Raw genomic sequence first — 19,833 nt, 5'->3', positions numbered from 1 at the left:
CATGAACATAATGTTTATTCACTGGTATCCAGATGTTATTTCTCTTCTCTCTCTCTCTCTGAGTCTGTTTTTGTGCAGTGGCTGCTGTGAGGTCAGAGTTGGCTTCTAGCTCTGCCAATGAAAGGGGGATAACAGGGGAAAGAGTTTGTAAAAGAAGGGAATAGAGAGAGAGGGAAGAAGGGAAGAGGGGAAGAGGCATAGGCACGTGCAGAGGTGTTGTAATGCTGTGCAGTTCTTCCTTCCACACTGACTGAGAGCATTAGTTGAGGAGAAGTCAAACGGATGTACATTCACCTGGTTTGCATTAACATAGACAATTTGTCACCTCCCCCGAATTCCATTCTCTCTTTCTCAGATGTTTTCCTCTCTCTCTCTCTCTTTCATCTGAAGGGCCAGACTCTCATTTAGTGCTCACGTGTGGTTTGAACTTTAACTCTGGGTCTCTCCAACACTGTCTCACAGTGGAAGAAACTCAACACTGCATCTGGGATGGATAGGGTGAGTGACGTAACAAACACAATAATAACACAGTAGCTGCCTGTGGTATCACAACAAAACATACACAAGAGTACATATTGTAATATCTGTCTGCTGTAAATGCTTCATGCCTTCATTCATAATCTGTTTATAGCCTATGCCTCCTAGATCAGTACAGTATCTTGGTCATTCTATGTCTGATGGTTGGGGATTTTACAAGGCTCACAAGAATTAATACTTTGAGGAAGTGGCCAGGGCAAAACAGGAACCCCAGTATTGCGACCTCTCTGAGGCCAAGACTAACAGATATAGACACACACATTCTGGGCAATCTGAACAGGGGAAAGGCTTGGAGTGACACTCATACACTGTTTGGGAAATTCGACGAAATCCTTCCAATACTGATACAGGTATTCCTATCTCAAGTGACCACAGAGAAATAGAAACAGAGGGGAAGAACTCAACTTTTGGTGTCTCTTCAAAATGTGCATCTGGATGGCTGGAGTTCTGTGTGTCCTGATGGGTTTGGGAAATCATCAGGCTCAAGGTAAGGGTATTTAATTAACAAAACATTTAAATACCAATACCATGATACTTTAAATTTTTCATGTTAGAAGTTAGAAATATGATAGAAATTCCTGTTGTCATTTACAGAATTGTCTTTTCTCATCAACATTGTATATCAATGTATTTTTAGCGGGCTATATCAAAGTATTGCAAATCAATACATAAGTAAGTTGCCTATTTGGTTCTTCGATGTCAGATTGAGGCTTACTCTACATCCCCCTGTGTAATTTAGAAGCCAACCCAACCATCTCCATGCCGGACAGAATCAGGGTGGCTCTGGCAGGAGAAACGGTCCATTACAAACTCAAAGTGACCATCCCAATGAATCAGAGCACCAGTGACTTAGTCTGCTCTGGGCCTCCAGACCAAAAGAAGATAAAAGAATGGAGGATCCTCTTTCCTCCTGAAACAAATACAAGAACATTTAATTGGGAAATAACAGCATATAACAGTTCATACTCAGGAGAGTATAACTGCAAGTATAAAAATGTGGAGATCTTCTGGACCCTTCTGGTGAAAGGTGAGTGTGTGGTAGAAAAAGAAAATGAAGGGATGATAGAAAGATAACAGTTAGTCAGTTAGTGAAACTTCTGTTATCCACATGTTGAGTAACAGGAACTGTTGACATGATAGTGAAAACACAATCCCTTTTTAAAAGGGACCTTTTTTTGGTACAAATACTGTAGATGTCAGCTGAATGTCGGATGTATGCCACCATCAACAACACGCATGATTGTCATCATGAAAATAAAAAGTCCTCTAACTCTTTTTTTTTTCACTTGACATTAATCTACTTCCAACCAAAGTGTTCAGCCATTGACTGACACTGGACAAACTCTAATGGTACTATGTTTATTGTCTCTGTATCGCTGTGTCTCTGTATTTGTCTCTGTGTCTCTGTATTTGTCTCTGTATCTCTGTGTCTCTGTATTTGTCTCTGTCTCTCTTTCAGACGAGGGGTACCGGCAGCTTTACTCTGGTTTCATCCTTTTCCTCGTGTTGGGGGTTCTTACCGCAGGCCTCCTCATCTTCAGTGTGATCGGCTCCATATATCTGTTCAAAAGCCAATCGGTAAGAGATTTGAGAAAGGTTTGGTGGAGGTTTTGCAACACTGTATATTTTTGTACCCTTCTGTTGTGGTTGGTATGTTGTCATTGTATCAGTCCGTGTGTGTGTTAACTTGTGATTTCCATGGTCAATTTATATTGAAGAATGGAAGTACCGGTAGTGGAGTAAGCAGAAGGAATAGATGTGAGAATGAAGAGGAGGAGGAGAACAGTAAAACATCAGTGAATGCAGCTGCCTCTGCTTCAGTTTACGCTGTAAGCATATCTCTCTATCTCCATTGACTTGCTGTAACTATATCACATTGATTTTATGAGTTGAACAAAAAAATGCCACCTTGACACATGTCAAAGCTGTGTGTGGGTCATCAAAAGAATATCATCAACAAAGATTCACTGTTTTGATGAACTTTCACATCCACTGTAGGCCCTATGCAAACTACAAGAATGAATGTGTCTCACCTGGAACTCCCTCCTCTCTCAGAGTCTAGAGTCTCGGCCAGCATCTGTCTATGAGGTCTTGACCCCAGGAGCATCAGCAGCAGCAGTAAACCGTGAATCTGTCCAGAGGAAAGGAAAAGTCAAGAGAAAGTCAAAGGAATCGGTCAGTGTGAACATGCACTAACCAGGAAATATCAATTACTAAAGCCTTGGATTTGTCATTCCAGATATATTATATTTAATTGTATTCAATTTTTTTCTAGTATATTCTATTCCCCAAAATAGATATGAGTAGACCTATAGACCAATAATGATGATAAAGAGCTGTTCGAGTTAATGCGGATGCTACTGTCCTGACCTCTCTCCCACAGATGGAGAATGCAACGCCGAAAGGAGAAGGAATATTTGAATGCGTCTATGAGAATTTCTGACCTACTGGCATCTGCACTGTGTTTGGGAATCTATATGCCTCTATTTTCCTGCCTTAGCAATCTCTCTAGTTTTTGTACACAGACCTAAAATCACGTATGTATTTTACCCTGCAACTTCGTGACTTCTGTTGAAAATAAACTGCTGTGTCTCTGGTTGTTATCATCACGGAATGTCTCTGGTTGTCATTTTGTCTAATTAACAGATATCTGCAATATGTCAGATTCATTTTAGCGAGAGATTTTGCAAAGAGAACCCCATGTACACCAAAGTCCCACCATAATAAGATTGTATCCAATGAGACTATTAGGCTATTTGGAGTAAGAACCAATCGAAACGCGTCTCCCATCTCTACTTCCTGGTTTGGTTTATTTACGTTTTTCATCTATTGTTGACCATGGCAGCGGAGGGGGACTTTCTGATGAGATATCGTGCTGTATCAAATAAATTGAAAAAGTACGATTTATTACGTTCTTGTCTTTGTTCTAGGTATCCATTCGAGTGACTATGTGTAATGCATGATCGTCTAATCTTTTGAATTGCGAGCCAGGATTTCACAGCTAGCTAGCTAACGGTAGCCAGCTAAACTTGCTGTCAGGTCCATGGGTCCAAAGAAAAGCCCCAAGAGCGTTTTATTTTTTATTTTTTTACTATTTTTTACCATGTTTTGGCTAAACTCATTAACTAGCTGGCACTAGATAGATAATTAGTTAGCTGTTTCAAATGAATCCTCATCCCTGAATGATAATGATTGTTTAGCTAACGTTAGTTTTCTAGCGTTGTAGCTAATCAGGTACTAGAGCAGTGGTTACTAGGCTAACGGTAACTAGCTAACTTAACATGTATGACATTCAGTTGTAATTTCACTTTGCCCACGTTAGACGTTTTCTTCGGAAACCCAATGTAGCAGAAGCAAGTGAGCAGTTTGGTGAGTAGCTAATGTTTCCTAGAAAAAATGATGACTAATAACCATGTTTCTAACATATCAGCAATTCATTCATATGTTCATGTTTTCAGATGATGACCCTTACTATTAAGTACACCATTTGCACATTTCTGTTGATTATGTGGCTTGCATCTCACCCAGTATTTCTGCTTGGCTGCAGGTCAGTTGGCTAAAGAGCTGAAGCAGCAAGACTGCCTTCAGTATGCAGCCTTCTGTGACCTTGCAATGGCAAGGTAAGTCTCCATCTCTAACTATTGCCCCCTAATCAGAACATATTGTTTGCCCTTATTAATATCATACAGACATGGGTAGCATAGAATGATGGATCAGTATTACCCTTTCTCCTCCATTGTAAGTATCCTACAACCAACATTATTTCCTACTACCTATTATAATGTAAATTAGATATCTCACATTACAATATATAATCTATACCTGTTATATCCTACCTGAACCCACAGGTGTGAGCAGACTCTTTTCAATGCACCTGGGGAGGCCCTGGCCCTGACCGATGCTGCCCGGCTCTTCCTGCTCTCTGAGAAGGAGAACAGAGCACTACAAGCCCCAGGCTTCGACGAGCACCTGCAGGCCGCACTCAACTGCTACAGCTTCGCCATCAAGGTAAAAAAAGACTACAAATGTTTGACATAATAGAATTGAGATACACAAACAGGTCATAAGTTAAAGGTCACGAACAGTCAAAATCATGTTTTTCATGAAATTTGATTATATTTGGATAAAACCAGATCAAAGTATGAAACATGACTGTTGCTTCTACATTGGTCAACTTTGATCATAAAGTTACTGGTCTCCTCCCCCATGTCAAACACTTTTATTTCAGGAGGTGGGATTATTAACGGGATGGGGGACAGCACGTGTTTGCAGAGAGGCATGGTTTATATACAGTAGCTAGATAGCTACTTTACTAGTGCATCATTTGACTGTAGGGTGTCAGCAACTATAATTAAAAGTTTACTCTTCATCTATGGCAAAGATACTTCCATCTGTGTCTGGTGTTAGTTACAGTCTAGCTTGGTCTTCAGCCAGCATGGAACAAAAGGGGGGGAAGGGCATTCAAAACTCTGACGCAATTGTCATGTCAACACATCTGTCAGTGCTGCTGTGAACTGCATCACAAGAGACATAGATGTATAAAAACATATTTAAAAAAAAAACACATCATTGATGTAATTTCAATGTTCTATTGAGTTGCTTTATATTTCACCAAATTTGCTTGAGATGATTTAACTGCAACACTGCTCACTGCATCCACGTTTCTTGACAGAGGCGTTTCAAAGAGCTGCCAGTCAAGGCGAGCTCATGAATATAAGCTTCCCTATTAAACCAGATGGAACAGGAAGTGAGACAAAAGTGTGCGCAGCATTCAGTCTAGTTTAATCAGGTTTGGTGAACAACAGCTGTGAAAGGGAAAATGATCAATCAGAATATCTTTATTGGTTTTTCTAGGGCATTTAAATGATCATCTAATCCTCTTTAGTATATAGTTGAATCCTTCTGAAATAACAGCTACAAAGAGATGGACCAAGCATCTGGAGATTTTACTGTACATACCAACAACCCATTTTCCCTGGCCTTTCCCTTAGATTCCTCTGGAGACAGTAGTATAATGCTGTTTTACAAATGTGTTTCAGGTTTACATTGAGATGAACCAGCCTGTCATGGCCGCCAGTCTATCTCTGGAACTTGGCAATGCCCTCAAGGTAATGGACCAAACTGATCACAAAAGATAGAAGAGGAATGGTTGCCAATCTATGTCAGTCTGTGTGGTGAATTAAGATCATATGATCATCCCTCTCATCTTCTCTCTCTCTTTGTTTTCTCTGTTTCTCTGTCTTCTGTTCGCTCCCCCTTCCTCTCTCCCTTCCTCTCTCTTCCTCTCTCTTCCTCTCTCTTCTCATCTTCATCTATAGGAGATGAACAGACCAGGTGAGGCCATAGTTCACTACCAGAGAGCAGCAGAACTACAGACACAGCAGCCCATTGAGTCTCTGCTGTCTATGGGAGAGATGGCCACCTGCAAAATACTCACCCGTGAGTACAGTGGTGGGATGTGTGGGGGTTGATGGGTCTGGACCATAGGTGAAGATTTGTGTTATTCTTTGTTTTCAACTCCGTATGGAACTCAGGGCCAGGAAATTGGGTTATGGTATGGGGATTACCTTCATGTGGTCCAGATGTCAGTTGAAGCGTATACATGTGTTGGGGTCTAGAGTATACCAGGGTTGGGGTCAAAACCATGTCAATTCCAGTAAGTTGCTTTGGACATGGAATTTCTCCAGAGGAGTGCAATTCAATTTCTGCCTTTACTGGAATTGATATTGAACTGACCCAAACTCTGGTGTTTGTGTTTCTAATCCTAACAACAACATCATGATACTGTAATAGACATCGTCTGTTCTCTGTGTGTCAGGTGACTATGACGGCGCGCTGGCCGTGCTGACAGAGATGCAGCTGATGTGTCAGGAGAGGGGACTGCAGCTGCCCGGCACCAGCACCCCCGTTGGTGAGGCCATAATGGACTGGCCCAACACTTGTGGCTAACTCACCACTTCCTGTGTTAAAGCAGGAAGTTCATGAACTATTCTGAAACTGATAACAGTATGCTTTTCCTCTGCTCATTGTCTTCTTAGGTGCATTTCTGGACATTGTGGCCAAGTGTGAGATTTCCAGAGTACTTTTGCTCATGCTGCTTGAGGTAATCATAGCATAGCGAAGATTGTTGTCCCTTCTTATAACATTACATTTCACGTCACTTGTATTCAATTCCTTCCTACAAACACTTACAGATGATTTATCACTGCTAAATTGCGTTATCTCTCTGAAAGCTGAGAACGAATGTTAATGTATTTTGCAGCCTCCTCCCCAGAAGTTGTTGCCAGAGCATGCCCAGACCCTGGAGAGATACGCCTGGGAGTCGTTTGACCCTCATAGTCAGGGTAACTACACTACAGCCATTAGTCTAACCTGACTGACCTTAAACACTCATACACACAGCACTAGCAAGGTTGGGATGAGGAACGAAGTTCATAATTATATATTTTTAAACATATATTTCCAAACCTCTCATTGTAGTGACCTTCCTACCTGAGAATGTCTTCCTGCTCCTGCAGTCAGTTGTGGTATGTGGCATATTTCCTTACTAGACTATATCATACAAAATAGTTATGTGTTGGCCCTTAATGTCCGGGTGAGAAGATCCAGTGTCTCACATGAGGATTAATAGGAGCATAATTGTAGGACTGAGTCAACTTTAAAGCAAGAAACCATTGTTGCTACATCTTATGAATGAATGGTATATACCTATTGAGTCTTGAAGAATATAACTTTATAAATGGCTCATGAGCTTAGTTCAACTGTCGTACCCCATCAGAACCCAAAATATGAGCTTGTTTTACTCCAATGTTTGTAAACAATGCAAATGTAAACAAAAACTGTACAGCCTAACAACATGGTTAAAACTATAATGTTGATATCATGGATGGTCAGCCCTTGCATCCATAGCTCTGTTTATGAATTAGAGTGGTTGTGTTTCTCCAGGCCCATCCCTCAGCATTTTACAAAAACAAAGGCATGGTGACGCTTTGTTATTGTTTTTTGATTTAAGGATTCTGGCTTTATGCTGATCTATTTTCGTGGTTATGCTGGGCTTTCAAAGTCTTAAGTCTATAACAGTCTATCATTGTGTTGTTGCAGATGGCCTGCCAGGAAAAAGACATAGAGTCCCTCAAGTCTCTTCAACCTGAACTCTGGTAAGCAAAAATAAATAATAAAATCTCAGTCATGTGGTAGCTATTTAGCTGCAATACACATTTCAATTGAGTTTTTTTCCTTGTGATTTTCTCATTGATGTCTTGTCTCTAAATTATTAAGAACATTTCCGTAGACTGTAAGGAAAATGGACAGTAAATTCTTCTTCTTCATGCCTCAGGCCTCTTCTCTCAGCAGAGCAGAACCACCTCCTTCACCTAGTGGTGCAAGAGCGGATCACCCCCTCTGGACAGGGGATTTAGTACAGTCCAGATCAACTCACTACACCCCCTCGGAATGACACATAATGGAACATTCCTGTCTCTGTCTTGGTCTGTTGTAGGGCCTCTTAAATAATGTTTTGGTGGGGTTGCATTCACAAACACGTTTTGCGTCTTTTCTAAAAACGTGGGAACTGGACCAAGCATGTCATTGTGAAGGACATACTGTACATCTTACTGCATCCCCTGTTATGCCTATTAGTGGTCGCAGGATTGCTCTCGTGGTGAAGTCTTGCATCAAATAGTTATTTATTAGAAATATGTTGAATAGATTAAATATGAATGAAAAATGTGCTTTTTTTTGTAGCGTTTTTATTTTGTTAATAAATTGTATAGTCTGAACAAACATGGCTTAAATTCCAATGTAATTACAAAACAGAATCCCTCTACTGCATTATAATAAATGGTGATATTACATATACCGCATTTACCTCTGTTCCTGGTTTACCTTTTTCACTTGTACAAATTAAAATGTACTTTGATATAGCAGCCAACCAACACGCAGAATCACACACATGATTAAAATGTACTTTGATATAGCAGCCAACCAAAACTCAGAATCACACACGTGATTAAAATGTATTTTGATATAGAAGCCAACCAAAACTCTGAATCACACACTTGATTAAAATGCACTTAGAATACACGTTACGGCAATTACACAACAAACGGTTACATTGTATTTAGATCAAAAAACAATTACAATTGGTTATAAAATACTTCAGTTATAAAAATATAAAAATTAAAATTCCTTTTAAAACATGTACTGGAAATTAAAGCTTGTTTGCTGATTGTTCAAGTACTGCAACAGGTATGTAGCATACCTTGAAATATACAGTACTATATCAATTACACATTACAAATCTCCCATTTGAACAGGCATGCAGTAGTCTGCATAGAAATTGATTGTGCATACAATTCTTTGGGGTCCGCTCTCCCCCTTCTGTACCACCTTCCTCCTCACAAGAAACATCGGAATACTGGGACTGTTAATAAACTAATTAAGACCCCTACCCTCCCTCCATCCCTTTCCAACACACTGCAAAAACGTAATAAAAACTGTCCTTCCTTACAATCCTCTTCTCCTCCCCTTCATCCCTTGTTCCTCTACTCGCTCTTCTTGCGCAGGACCACATAGATGACGCCCAGTATGAAGGTGAGAACGAAGGAGATCCAGGCCAGAATGAAAGAGTGTCCGAACCGGCCCTGTTCCTGCTTGTGGAAGATGTCCGTGTAGATGGACGCAGCGATCATTACACACAGACCTGGATGGAGACGAGCGGAGATTTAAAAACACCTGTTAGGTTAATAACAGTTATGTGCTGTACTGGAAACATCACTTCAAAGTCACTCATAGGGCTGTAGACACAACTGCTGAGGAGACTATTTCAACCTGAACTTAAATAACAGTGATAGTTATAGCAATAAACAATAGTGTTTTTCAATCATGCTCATGGGGACCCACCCACAGGGTGTGCATTCAAAGAGTGGATGATTAGTTATCAGTTTGCATCAGTTATTAGTTTGTTTGCTAGTGCTGGACTCCAACAAAACATATCCACTGTGTTTATATCAATGTCATTACATAGATTATACAGTATTAAGATGCAGATACAGGGACCCGAGCTACTTACAGGAGATGAGCATCAAGGCTCCAGAGAAGGTGAACCTCTGGCCCTTGGACAAAGTGAAGAGTTGAGCCACGAACACAAACAGGCCCAGGATGGAGAAGATGCAGGCCAGCACGGCCCCGGCCTGCACTACCTGGAGGTATTCTATAGGGGATACAGAGAGAACAGGGCTCTATGAGATGGGAAGATGCACACTCTTGTCATACAGAACAATGACAGTCATTTATTTTAATGAATAATAATTACAAAATATATATATTTTTTTGTCCATGTCATGTAGGCCTACCAGCTGGGGTAGAAATATTCTGAGAACTCACCACAGTAAAATGAACACATCAAAATTAGTTTCACTTTGGAAGCTTAATTCAACCCCTGCCTACCGAGCGAGTATAAGCATATGCACATGTCCACTCTATCTTGTTTTGGTAGAAGCTAATACTGTCTATCCATAACAAGAGGTTAGCACACAGATGCTGTATCTTAATGTGAGCCAGTTTCAACCAGCAGGAAAATAATCCTGCAGCAACAGGAAATGGGAATTACATTTTTTGTAGGGGTTGATGCATTTTTTGTTGGGAAAATCAAGTCAGACATTTTAAAGTATAAATTACAAACTTTTGAAGCCTTTTCAAACCTTGAGTACACCACAAGTTTGTATTTCCTGCTGTGCAGGAAAATTCCTGCAACAACAGGGTCATCAAATTAAGATACGGCATCTGTACTATACCTTCAGCATAGTCTCCTTTGAGGTTGGTGTAGTGCCAAGCTGAGCCTTCCAGTTCCCACCGACCCCACACGTCTGTGGCCACTGAGTCTGTGAACCACCAGGCCTGCAGAAAACAACACAGGAGAAGAGTAGCAAAGTCATTGTAACAAAACGTACAGCTATATCATCTCATAACAGTGTTGTAACCATGTTTTCATTGTTGGATACTTAGGCCCAACAGTGGACATTTTTGTTCTAGCCCTGTATTTATTATGGTGTCCATAAAGACGTTCTGAAGTTCATATGGAGCAGGAGAACAGATGGGACAGAAGGGGTCATTGAGGTGACATTGGAAGCATGTGAAAGTAAGAAAAAGGAGAGGGGATATTTATTTACTTACATTATCAATGGTTGCCACCAGAAGCAGGATGATGGCGGTAATGTGAAGAACAACGATTCCAGCCAGGACCAACATTGTGACTAACGGAGAAAAGATGTGTTGTGGAAAGATATACAGTGAGTAGGCTTATTAGCGTATTAGAAACTGGGTGGTTCGAACCCTGAATGCTGGCTGAAAGCCTTGTTATATTAGCCCCTATACCACGGGTATGACAAAACTTTTATTTTTACTGCTCTAATTATGTTGGTAATCAGTTCATAACATCAATAAGGCACCTCGGGTGTTTGTGGTTTATTGCCAATATACCAAGGCTAAGGGCTGTTTCCAGGCCCTCCGCGTTGCATTGTGCTTAAGAATAGCCCTTAGCCGTGGTATATTGGCCATATACCACACTACCTTTGGGTCTTATTGGTTAATTATCTTACTAAATACGAGGCAAAACCAGATCTGGGTCAAACACATGTAAAATACTTTAAAATGCTTGTATTGTGCTTGAATTGGTTTGCCTACAATGGGAATAATAAAATTGACCCAAAAGTGCAAGCTCCCAGATAAATCAAGCACACATGAAAGTATTTGACGTGTTTTTGATCCAGGCCTAGGATAGAAGAGCGCTCTACCTAAAATGGTCAATTGGGCTCGTTTCGAAATACGACTCAAATCATTGGATTCGATTTCTCATTCAAGTTTAGCCTATAAAAGGAGTTTATAGATTAGTTTATTTGTTATCAACTACAATTAGACCGCTTAGAGGGTAAAGTAATAATTGTCGTTTCTGTAGGTCTTCCATCACAACATTGTTTAAAAAGTTACTCATGTGTATAAAGTTATTAGGCCTAAAAGTTTAGACTATTCGTTTAAGTGCAGACTAATAATTATTAACCTGAATATATGCATACATTTTTTTTGACTCAATTGCAAGTTTCAGTAAAGAAAAATAATAGGCTATTCAACGTGGCCATGTATTTTAACTGGACTACTAGGCTGCACATAACTATTTGTTATGGATGCTATATCCGTTAGTTGCAACGGGCCCCATACACAGGCTATGAGAAAAGAGCGCGAGAATACGACGACAGAAGTGAGTCTATGAAACAAATGTGTTATACATAAATGAATACAACATCTTTATTAAAATATGATCTATAATACTATGCATAAAGTAAACCTGTGTTCACGTTTTTTTGCCGCTCGCAAACGTGAAATCCATGTAATCCTTCCAAAGCGTCCTTATCAACTGAATGTAGTTCCAGTATAAAACGTTTAAATACCTCCCCAAAACTATTGTTTTCGCCCACAGAGCCTTCAAAAAATTCGCTAAACAGTACCAACCCTCCACCAATCCCATTGCATAGAAATTGTAAACCACATTAGGCTGATAAACATTACCTGTGAAGGAGCTTTTACGCACGATAGTTATTTGCAATTCTGAAAAGCTGTAACGTTAGACCCACCCAGCATCGAATTCATAGCCTACACATCAGTCTTTTTTTCTCTTCGGCCCCTTCCCTCCCTTTTCCCTTTCCCAAACCCCACCCATATCCTCAAACTTTTTCGTATCTTTAAAGTCAGGGACTTTAAAAGTCTATGACAAATAGGCAACGTTTCCCTCTGTCAAAACACTGCGTGAAGCTAAGTGATCTTCAAAGGAGCTCGTTGAATGAATGGAGTAACAATTACGACTGTGTACAGAATGTGTGCAGAATAGTCCCAGTTTGTAGTATATTCTTAATTCTAAAAAGAACCAAACAAACATGCTGCGCTCCACTCTAGCCCCCCCTCTCCCGCCCTCAAAGCAATATGTAGGCTACACCTCTCCCTTTTACAATGAGCTCTCAACACATGAGAAATACAGTATTTTACCTCACATTCATATAAGTAAACAACAACACCCAATTCCCCTCTGTACGCAGTATCGCAGCAGCAACCCAAAATATGAGTAATAGAATAGCAACAGCCATTACCTATTCGTGTTTTGGGTAATGACATACTGCACACGTCATCTCCATCCACATAGTTTATGGATGTCATTTTCTACTTTTATTTTTTATTTAATTTATTTCACCTTTATTTAACCAAGTAGGCAAGTTGAGAACAAGTTCTCATTTACAACTGCGACCTGGCCAAGATAAAGCAAAGCAGTTCGACACATACAACAACACAGAGTTGCACAAGGAGTAAAACAAACATACAGTCAATAATACAGTAGAAAAATAAGTCTATATACAATGTGAGCAAATGAGGTGAGATAAGGGAGGTAAATGCAATAAATAGGTCATGGTGGCGAAGTAAATACAATATAGCAAGTAAAAAACTGGAATGGTAGATTTGCAGTGGATGAATGTGCAAAGTAGAAATATTGGGGTGCAAAGGAGCAAAATAAATAAATAAATGAACATGGTGGCGAAGTAAATACAATATAGCAAGTAAAACACTGGAATGGTAGATTTGCAGTGGATGAATCTGCAAAGTAGAAATATTGGGGTGCAAAGGAGCAAAATAAATAAATGAACATGGTGGCAAAGTAAATACAATATAGCAAGTAAAACACTGGAATGGTAGATTTGCAGTGGATGAATGTGCAAAGTAGAAATACTGGGGTGCAAAGGAGCAAAATAAATAAATAAATCAGTAGGGGAAGAGGTAGTTGTTTGGGCTAATTATAGATGGGCTATGTACAGGTGCAGTAATCTGTGAGCTGCTCTGACAGATGGTGCTTAAAGCTAGAGAGGGTGATAAGTGTTTCCAGTTTCATAGATTTTTGTAGTTCGTTCCAGTCATTGGCAGCAGAGAACTGGAAGGAGAGGCGGCCAAAGGAGGAATTGGCTTTGGGGGTGACCAGTGAGATATACGTGCTGGAGCGCGTGGTACGGGAGGGTGCTGCTATGGTGACCAGCGAGCTGAGATAAGGGGGGACTTTACCTAGCAGGGTCTTGTAGATGACCTGGAGCCAGTGGGTTTGGCGACGAGAATGAAGCGAGGGCCAGCCAACGAGAGCATACAGGCCGCAGTGGTGGGTAGTATATGGGGCTTTGGTGACAAAACGGATGGCACTGTGATAGACTGCATCCAATTTATTGAGTAGGGTATTGGAGGCTATTTTGTAAATGACATCGCCAAAGTCTAGGATCGGTAGGATGGTTAGTTTTACGAGGGTATGGTTGGCAGCATGAGTGAAGGATGCTTTGTTGCGAAATAGGAAGCCGATTCTAGATTTATCTTTGGATTGGGGATGTTTGATGTGAGTCTGGAAGGAGAGTTTACAGTCTAGCCTGACACCTAGGTATTTGTAGTTGTCCACATATTCTAGAACCGTCCAGAGTAGTGATGCTGGACGGGCGGGCAGGTGCAGGCAGCGATCGGTTGAAGAGCATGCATTTAGTTTTACTTGTATTTAAGAGCAGTTGGAGGCCACGGAAGGAGAGTTGTATGGCATTGAAACTTGTCCGGAGGGTTGTTAACACAGTGTCCAAAGAAGGGCCAGAAGTATACAGAATGGTGTCGTCTGCGTAGAGGTGGATCAGAGAATCACCAGCAGCAAGAGCGACATCATTGATGTATACAGAGAAGAGAGTCGGCCCAAGAATTGAACCCTGTGGCACCCCCATAGAGACTGCCAGATGCCTGGACAACAGGCCCTCCAATTTGACACACTGAACTCTATCAGAGAAGCAGTTGGTAAACCAGGCGAGGCAATCATTTGAGAGATCAAGGCTGTTGATTCAGCCGATGAGGATGTGGTGATTGACGGAGTCAAAATCCTTGGCCAGGTCAATGAATACGGCTGCACAGTATTGTTTCTTATCGATGGCAGTTAAGATATCGTTTAGGACCTTGAGCGTGGCTGAGGTGCAGCCATGACCAGCTCTGAAACCAGATTGCATAGCGGAGAAGGTACGGTGGGATTCGAAATGGTCGGTAATCTGTTTGTTAACTTGGCTTTCGAAGACCTTAGAAAGGCAGGGTAGGATAGATATAGGTCTGTAGCAGTTTGGGTCAAGAGTGTGTCCCCCTTGAAAGAGGGGGATGACCGCAGCTGCTTTCCAATCTTTGGGATTCTCAGACGACACGAAAGAGAGGTTGAACAGCCTATAGGCCTACTTTTTTACCTTCAAAATGTCAAGGTATTAACAAATTCTTTCTACTGTATGTCTCTTTTTCTTCCATGATGAAATCCAACCAGATTTATGTTTTGTCTGAGTTAATTAACTGCGCATGTGAGAAGCGCTCCACATTTGCATAATCAGTTTGGAATTACAGCTGTCAGGTCTGATATACAGATTTGGCTTTATAATCGAATTTCGCATGAAGAGTTTCACATTCTGAGGTCAAATTTACAGTGGTTCCACTTTTCCTAGATGGGAGTTTTCACCTCAAAGCTATCCTTTTGCACAGTAGGTAGGCCTACTTTGGACAAGTCTTGGGGAATGTTGTGTTGTCAATTACAGGATGCACAGTGGGTACCATGGTGATGTCCAACAGCAATATCAGCCTGACCATGACACCTTTTCAAGTAAGTAAATATATAGGTGTATTTCTAGTCTTAGGCTACAAAATAATACAGGCATTTCCTTATCTTACACATGATAATGAGTCTGTTCTAATGTAACCCTATGTCCTGAAGATATTGCCTCAGTTAAACAGCAGATCTACTCTCCAGACCCTGGCCTCGGACCCCAGAAGGGACATCATAGGCATGCTATACAGCGGTGGACCCCACTGTCCATTGTGGGAACGACATCCTGATGTTCACATTCTAGAAACAGGACATTCCAAACTTCTTAATTGACAGATGTATGTAAAGCCATATATTGTAACACTAGCAGGCCTTGTGGAATTCATACTGCAGTAGGCCTTGTGGAAGTCATACTGTAGTAAGCCTTGTGGAAGTCATACTGCAGTAGACCTTGTGGAAGTCTTACTGCAGTAGACCTTGTGGAAGTCATACTGCAGTAGGCCTTGTGGAAGACATTCTGCAGTAGGACCGGTGGAAGTCATACTGCAGTAGGCCTTGTGGAAGTCATACTGAAGTGGGCCTTGTGGAAGTCATGCTGTAGTAGGCATTGTGGAAGTCACACTGCAGTAGGCCTTGTGGAAGTCATACTGCAGTAGGCCTTGAGGAAGTCATGCTGTAGTAGGCCTTGTGGGAGTCACGCTGCAGTAGGCCTTGTGGAAGTCATGCTGTAGTAGGCCTTGTGTAAGAAATTCGGCAGTAGGCCCTGTGGAAGTCATACTGCAGTAGGCCCTGTGGAAGTCATACTGCAGTAGCCCCTGTGGAAGTCATACTGCAGTAGCCCTTGTGGAAGTCATACTGCAGTAGTCCTTGTGGAAGTCATACTGCAGTAGGCCCTGTGGAAGTCATACTGCAGTAGGCCCTGTGGAAGTCATACTGCAGTAGGCCTTATAGAAGTCATACTGCAGTAGGCCTTGTGGAAGTCATACTGTAGTAGTCCTTGTGGAAGTAATTTTGTAGTAGTCCTTGTGGAAGTCATACTGCAGTAGGCCTTGTGGAAGTCATACTGTAGTAGTCCTTGTGGAAGTAATTTTGTAGTAGTCCTTGTGGAAGTCATACTGCAGTAGGCCTTGTGCAAGTCACACTGCAGTAGGCCCTGTGGAAGTCATACTGCAGTAGGCCCTGTGGAAGTCATATTTTAGTAGGCCTTGTAGAAGTCATACTGCAGTAGGCCTTGTGGAAGTCATACTGTAGTAGTCCTTGTGGAAGTAATTTTGTAGTAGTCCTTGTGGAAGTCATACTGCAGTAGGCCCTGTGGAAGTCATACTGCAGTAGGCCCTGTGGAAGTCACACTGCAGTAGACCTTGTGGAAGTCACATTGTGGTAGGCCTTGTGGAAGTCACATTGTAGTAGGCCTTGTGGAAGTCACGTTGTAGTAGGCCTTGTGGAAGTCACGTTGTAGTAGGCCTTGTGGAAGTCACGTTGTAGTAGGCCTTGTGGAAGTCATATTTTAGTCGGCCTTGTGGAAGTCATATTGTAGTAGGCCTTGTGGAAGTCATATTGTAGTAGACCTTGTGGAAGTCACGTTGTAGTAGGCCTTGTGGAAGTCATATTGTAACACTCGTAGGCCTTGTGGAAGTCATATTGTAGTAGGCCTTGTGGAAGTCATATTGTAGTAGGCCTTGTGGAAGTCATATTGTAACACTCGTAGGACTTGTGGAAGTCATATTGTAGTAGGCCTTGTGGAAGTCATATTGTAACACTTGTAGGACTTGTGGAAGTCATATTGTAGTAGGCCTTGTTGAAGTCATATTGTAGTAGGACTTGTGGAAGTCATATTGTAGTAGGCCTTGTGGAAGTCATATTGTAGTAGGCCTTGTGGAAGTCATATTGTAACACTCTTAGGCCTTGTGGAAGTCATATTGTAACACTCGTAGGCCTTCTGGAAGTCATATGGAGCTTCTAGCTTAACACAGTTAACATTGCTTTTCAATAAAGATCTTTATCCATTCACTCAAGACCAGTTAGTCAGTCAGGTTATTGGGATGGCTGAAAACCTATGATAATACTGTACTGGTCTTAAACTTACTAAATCTGAGTCTGTCCTAAATCACACCCTATTCCCTATATATTCCCCATAGAGCTCTGGTTAAACGTAGTGCACTATGTAGGGAATAGGGTGCCATTTAGGACTAGGTATAAATTAGCTACCAGGTGGTCTGAGCACTTACATAATGTCCAGACAGTAGTATTTGACTTAATCAATCCTGTCACTACCAGTCAGTGAATGATGCTGCTTCTTATTACCGTCATTACTTCTAATTTCCTTGTGGACGTCCCTGCCTCTCCTCTGGCCCTGTCCCCAATCAGCCTCTCCACTGGCCCTGTCCCAATCAGCCTCTCCTCTGGCCCTGTCCCACCTCCCTTCGGGCTAGGGCCTCAAGCTGAAGACCTCAGACAGAGGCAGTCCTGATGGTACACTACAATGGATGCTTTGTTCACCAGGAGGTATTCACTCTTCATTTCCTGTCCTTTCTCATCTGCCCCTCTCACTTATGAAGACTGCGTGGATTTCTGTTCTGACTGTTTTGTACTAAATGCTGTGCATGTTTGTTCTTGGGTCTGTTTTGGACTACATGCTGTGTATGTTTGGTCTTGAATCTGTTTTGGACTACATTCTGTGCATGTTTGGTCTTGGATCATTCCTTGGCATGTAATACATCTGAACAATTCAGAATAGTCTTGGCTAGTCTCTACTGCTTGGAATTCTATTGATGGATACATTGCGAATCAAGGTGAATAATGACTGTTTGCATTGCAGCTTTCTAGAATGAGTTTTCCACATTTCAGCTCATAATAACATCCATTCCTTTTGCAGGGAACTGACTACATTGTCATGGCTGTATCACAACCGGCCGTGATTGGGAGTCCCATAGAGCGGCGCACAACTGGCCCAGCGTCGTCCGGGTTTTGCCGGTGTAGGCCGTCATTGTAAATAAGAATTTGTTCTTAACTGGCTTGCCTAGTTAAATAAAGGTTAAATATTTATTTTTTTGCCAGTGTATTGGTATGGATCTCCAGTGAGGGCCTCACATCCAGTCAGGGTGCCCTCTCCCCAGGTCACATGTCTGGGATCTGAGATGGATCTATTGATCTATGGAGAGGAGACCGTGGAGTAAGTACTGTATGTACAGGAATTTTGACCTCATGCCATGGTAAATTGACATGATCTATCTTGACTATGGCTGCATCCCAATTCTCCACACAAATGCATTGGTGCAAGAAATGGTTAAGGGAGTTTTCACCATTGTTAAATCCATGACAGGGAGTGTGCATGTGTACGATTTGGGAGAAGGGTGGTCGGAGAATCAGGATGCAGCCTAAACCAGTTGAATAGGGGTCACTGAGCAATGTCTTTGACCTCTGACCTTCTCGCCCCCATCAGTGAATGGTGACTGGGTGCCGCTCCTGTATGCTGTGTCCCGGTGCTGGTACCCCACTGAAGACACTACTGAGCCTCTGGTGTTTGTAGTTCCCAACACAACTTGTGGGACTACAGTGAAGTTAAATCTATGTATGGAACTACCATTAATGTTACTCACCTGATTATAACGGCTTCCTGTACATTATGATTAGGGGATAAATGAGTGAGCTGTTGTTACCGGCAATTCCAGAGGGGATTTTATTACGCTTATTTGGTCAGTTTATTTTAAAATGTATGCCTTACGTAAGGGTATTGTTTCCTCTCTCCTATAGAATGGCATGTAAACAATACAGATCTAATCCAGGGAAAAGGACCTGTCTTTCTCCTGCCTGTTCCAAACCCCTTACCTACAACACCCCAACAAACCCCACTATGACTCTTATGAGGAGCCTGATGCATCTCCAGACTATATGTATTCTTTGCCTCACAAACCATTTCACACCCACCCATTCCCCAACCCCTCTCACCATTCAACCCCCTCTCCCAGTAGTACAACATCGGAAGTTACCCGACACCTCAAAGAATACCAGGGGTAAGGCTGTTGTTACCCCTTCCCAACCGCTCACCTCCACCAAGTCCCCAGCTAAGCGCCCCCCCCCCCCCCCCCCCCCGTTGCTTTCCCTTCATCCACGACAATCCCGAGTTACACATGATACCCACCACCCCCCATCAAGCCTGTTCCTTTTAAGCCAGTTCCTTTCAAGTTCTCCCCTGAGTTTTCCCATACCACCTCAGCCTGCTGAGACATCACACAGTCAAAGGGTTGAGCAGTACCAAGAATACGTGCATGTGGAACATCAACTTGCGTTTGTGGCTTTGACATATGATCCTACTGTTTCTGGCACTAATCACCCCAGTTCTCCCCAGCAAGAGAAGCCTAACCAAACACACCAGACCTGTCACTCAACCACCTACTCTCGCTGCCCCTCGTCCTCCTCTCTCTCCTCCTCCTCCCTCAGTATCATCAGTCCCTCTATGCATCAACACCTGCAGAGGAAGCATATTGCCCCTGTTCCTCCAACAAGCACACCACAGGATCTAGAGATTCCACAACTCCCCCATATGGAGGCTGTCCAGCACCAAAACCAATATTCTAAGTATGTCCCTCCAGCCCCCTTACCCCACCAGAATAGGCCGTGTCTTCCCTCTGGACCTCAACACCATCACCCTAGTTCACCCAGCCACT

The 19,833-nt window shown here is 42.1% G+C and overlaps 3 protein-coding genes across 3 annotated transcripts; 2 read left to right on the top strand and 1 right to left on the bottom strand.

Moving 5' to 3' along the window:
* The first annotated feature begins 753 nt into the window (after positions 1-753).
* LOC123736109 (uncharacterized) lies at positions 754-3,146 on the top strand. Its single transcript, XM_082965881.1, has 6 exons — positions 754-1,024; positions 1,277-1,564; positions 1,997-2,115; positions 2,256-2,366; positions 2,593-2,712; positions 2,921-3,146. Exons 1-6 carry the CDS (start codon positions 961-963, stop codon positions 2,978-2,980), a joined length of 762 nt encoding a protein of 253 aa, XP_082822007.1. The 5' UTR covers positions 754-960; the 3' UTR covers positions 2,981-3,146.
* Positions 3,147-3,354: 208 nt separating this feature from the next.
* On the top strand, positions 3,355-8,267 carry f8a1 (factor 8-associated gene a). Its single transcript, NM_001139659.1, is given in 12 exon segments — positions 3,355-3,434; positions 3,860-3,906; positions 4,085-4,157; positions 4,386-4,545; positions 5,577-5,645; positions 5,856-5,976; positions 6,356-6,448; positions 6,576-6,640; positions 6,800-6,881; positions 7,018-7,064; positions 7,639-7,694; positions 7,874-8,267. Coding segments are annotated over 12 exon segments (954 nt in total). The 5' UTR covers positions 3,355-3,375; the 3' UTR covers positions 7,956-8,267.
* A 460-nt stretch (positions 8,268-8,727) lies between these two features.
* LOC123736108 (epithelial membrane protein 2) lies at positions 8,728-12,204 on the bottom strand. The gene is made up of 5 exons (XM_045713146.2): positions 12,100-12,204; positions 10,711-10,790; positions 10,332-10,434; positions 9,608-9,748; positions 8,728-9,238 (listed from the first exon to the last, which is right to left on the bottom strand). The coding sequence occupies exons 2-5, from the start codon at positions 10,783-10,785 to the stop codon at positions 9,081-9,083; spliced, it is 477 nt and encodes a 158-aa protein (XP_045569102.1). The 5' UTR covers positions 10,786-10,790; positions 12,100-12,204; the 3' UTR covers positions 8,728-9,080.
* Positions 12,205-19,833: the final 7,629 nt, after the last annotated feature.

The sequence above is a fragment of the Salmo salar genome, chromosome 02 (genome assembly GCF_965601325.2).
Source record: "Salmo salar chromosome 02, fSalSal1, whole genome shotgun sequence".
Classification (NCBI taxonomy): domain Eukaryota; kingdom Metazoa; phylum Chordata; class Actinopteri; order Salmoniformes; family Salmonidae; genus Salmo; species Salmo salar.
The sequence above is the reverse complement of the archived record's forward strand: the minus strand, read 5'-3'. Positions and strand labels throughout refer to the sequence as shown.

Bases quoted from the DNA above. Each gene is read 5' to 3' on its own strand.
- LOC123736109 (XM_082965881.1), top strand. From the start codon at position 961: ATGTGCATCTGGATGGCTGGAGTTCTGTGTGTCCTGATGGGTTTGGGA. The intron at 1,025-1,276 runs GTAAGGGTATTT...TGTGTAATTTAG, and splicing joins GGGAAATCATCAGGCTCAAG to AAGCCAACCCAACCATCTCC. The intron at 2,367-2,592 runs GTAAGCATATCT...CTCCTCTCTCAG, and splicing joins CCTCTGCTTCAGTTTACGCT to AGTCTAGAGTCTCGGCCAGC.
- LOC123736108 (XM_045713146.2), bottom strand. From the start codon at position 10,785: ATGTTGGTCCTGGCTGGAATCGTTGTTCTTCACATTACCGCCATCATC. The intron at 10,435-10,710 runs GTAAGTAAATAA...TGTTTTCTGCAG, and splicing joins TGGTGGCAACCATTGATAAT to GCCTGGTGGTTCACAGACTC. The intron at 9,239-9,607 runs GTAAGTAGCTCG...GTCTCCATCCAG, and splicing joins AGCCTTGATGCTCATCTCCT to GTCTGTGTGTAATGATCGCT.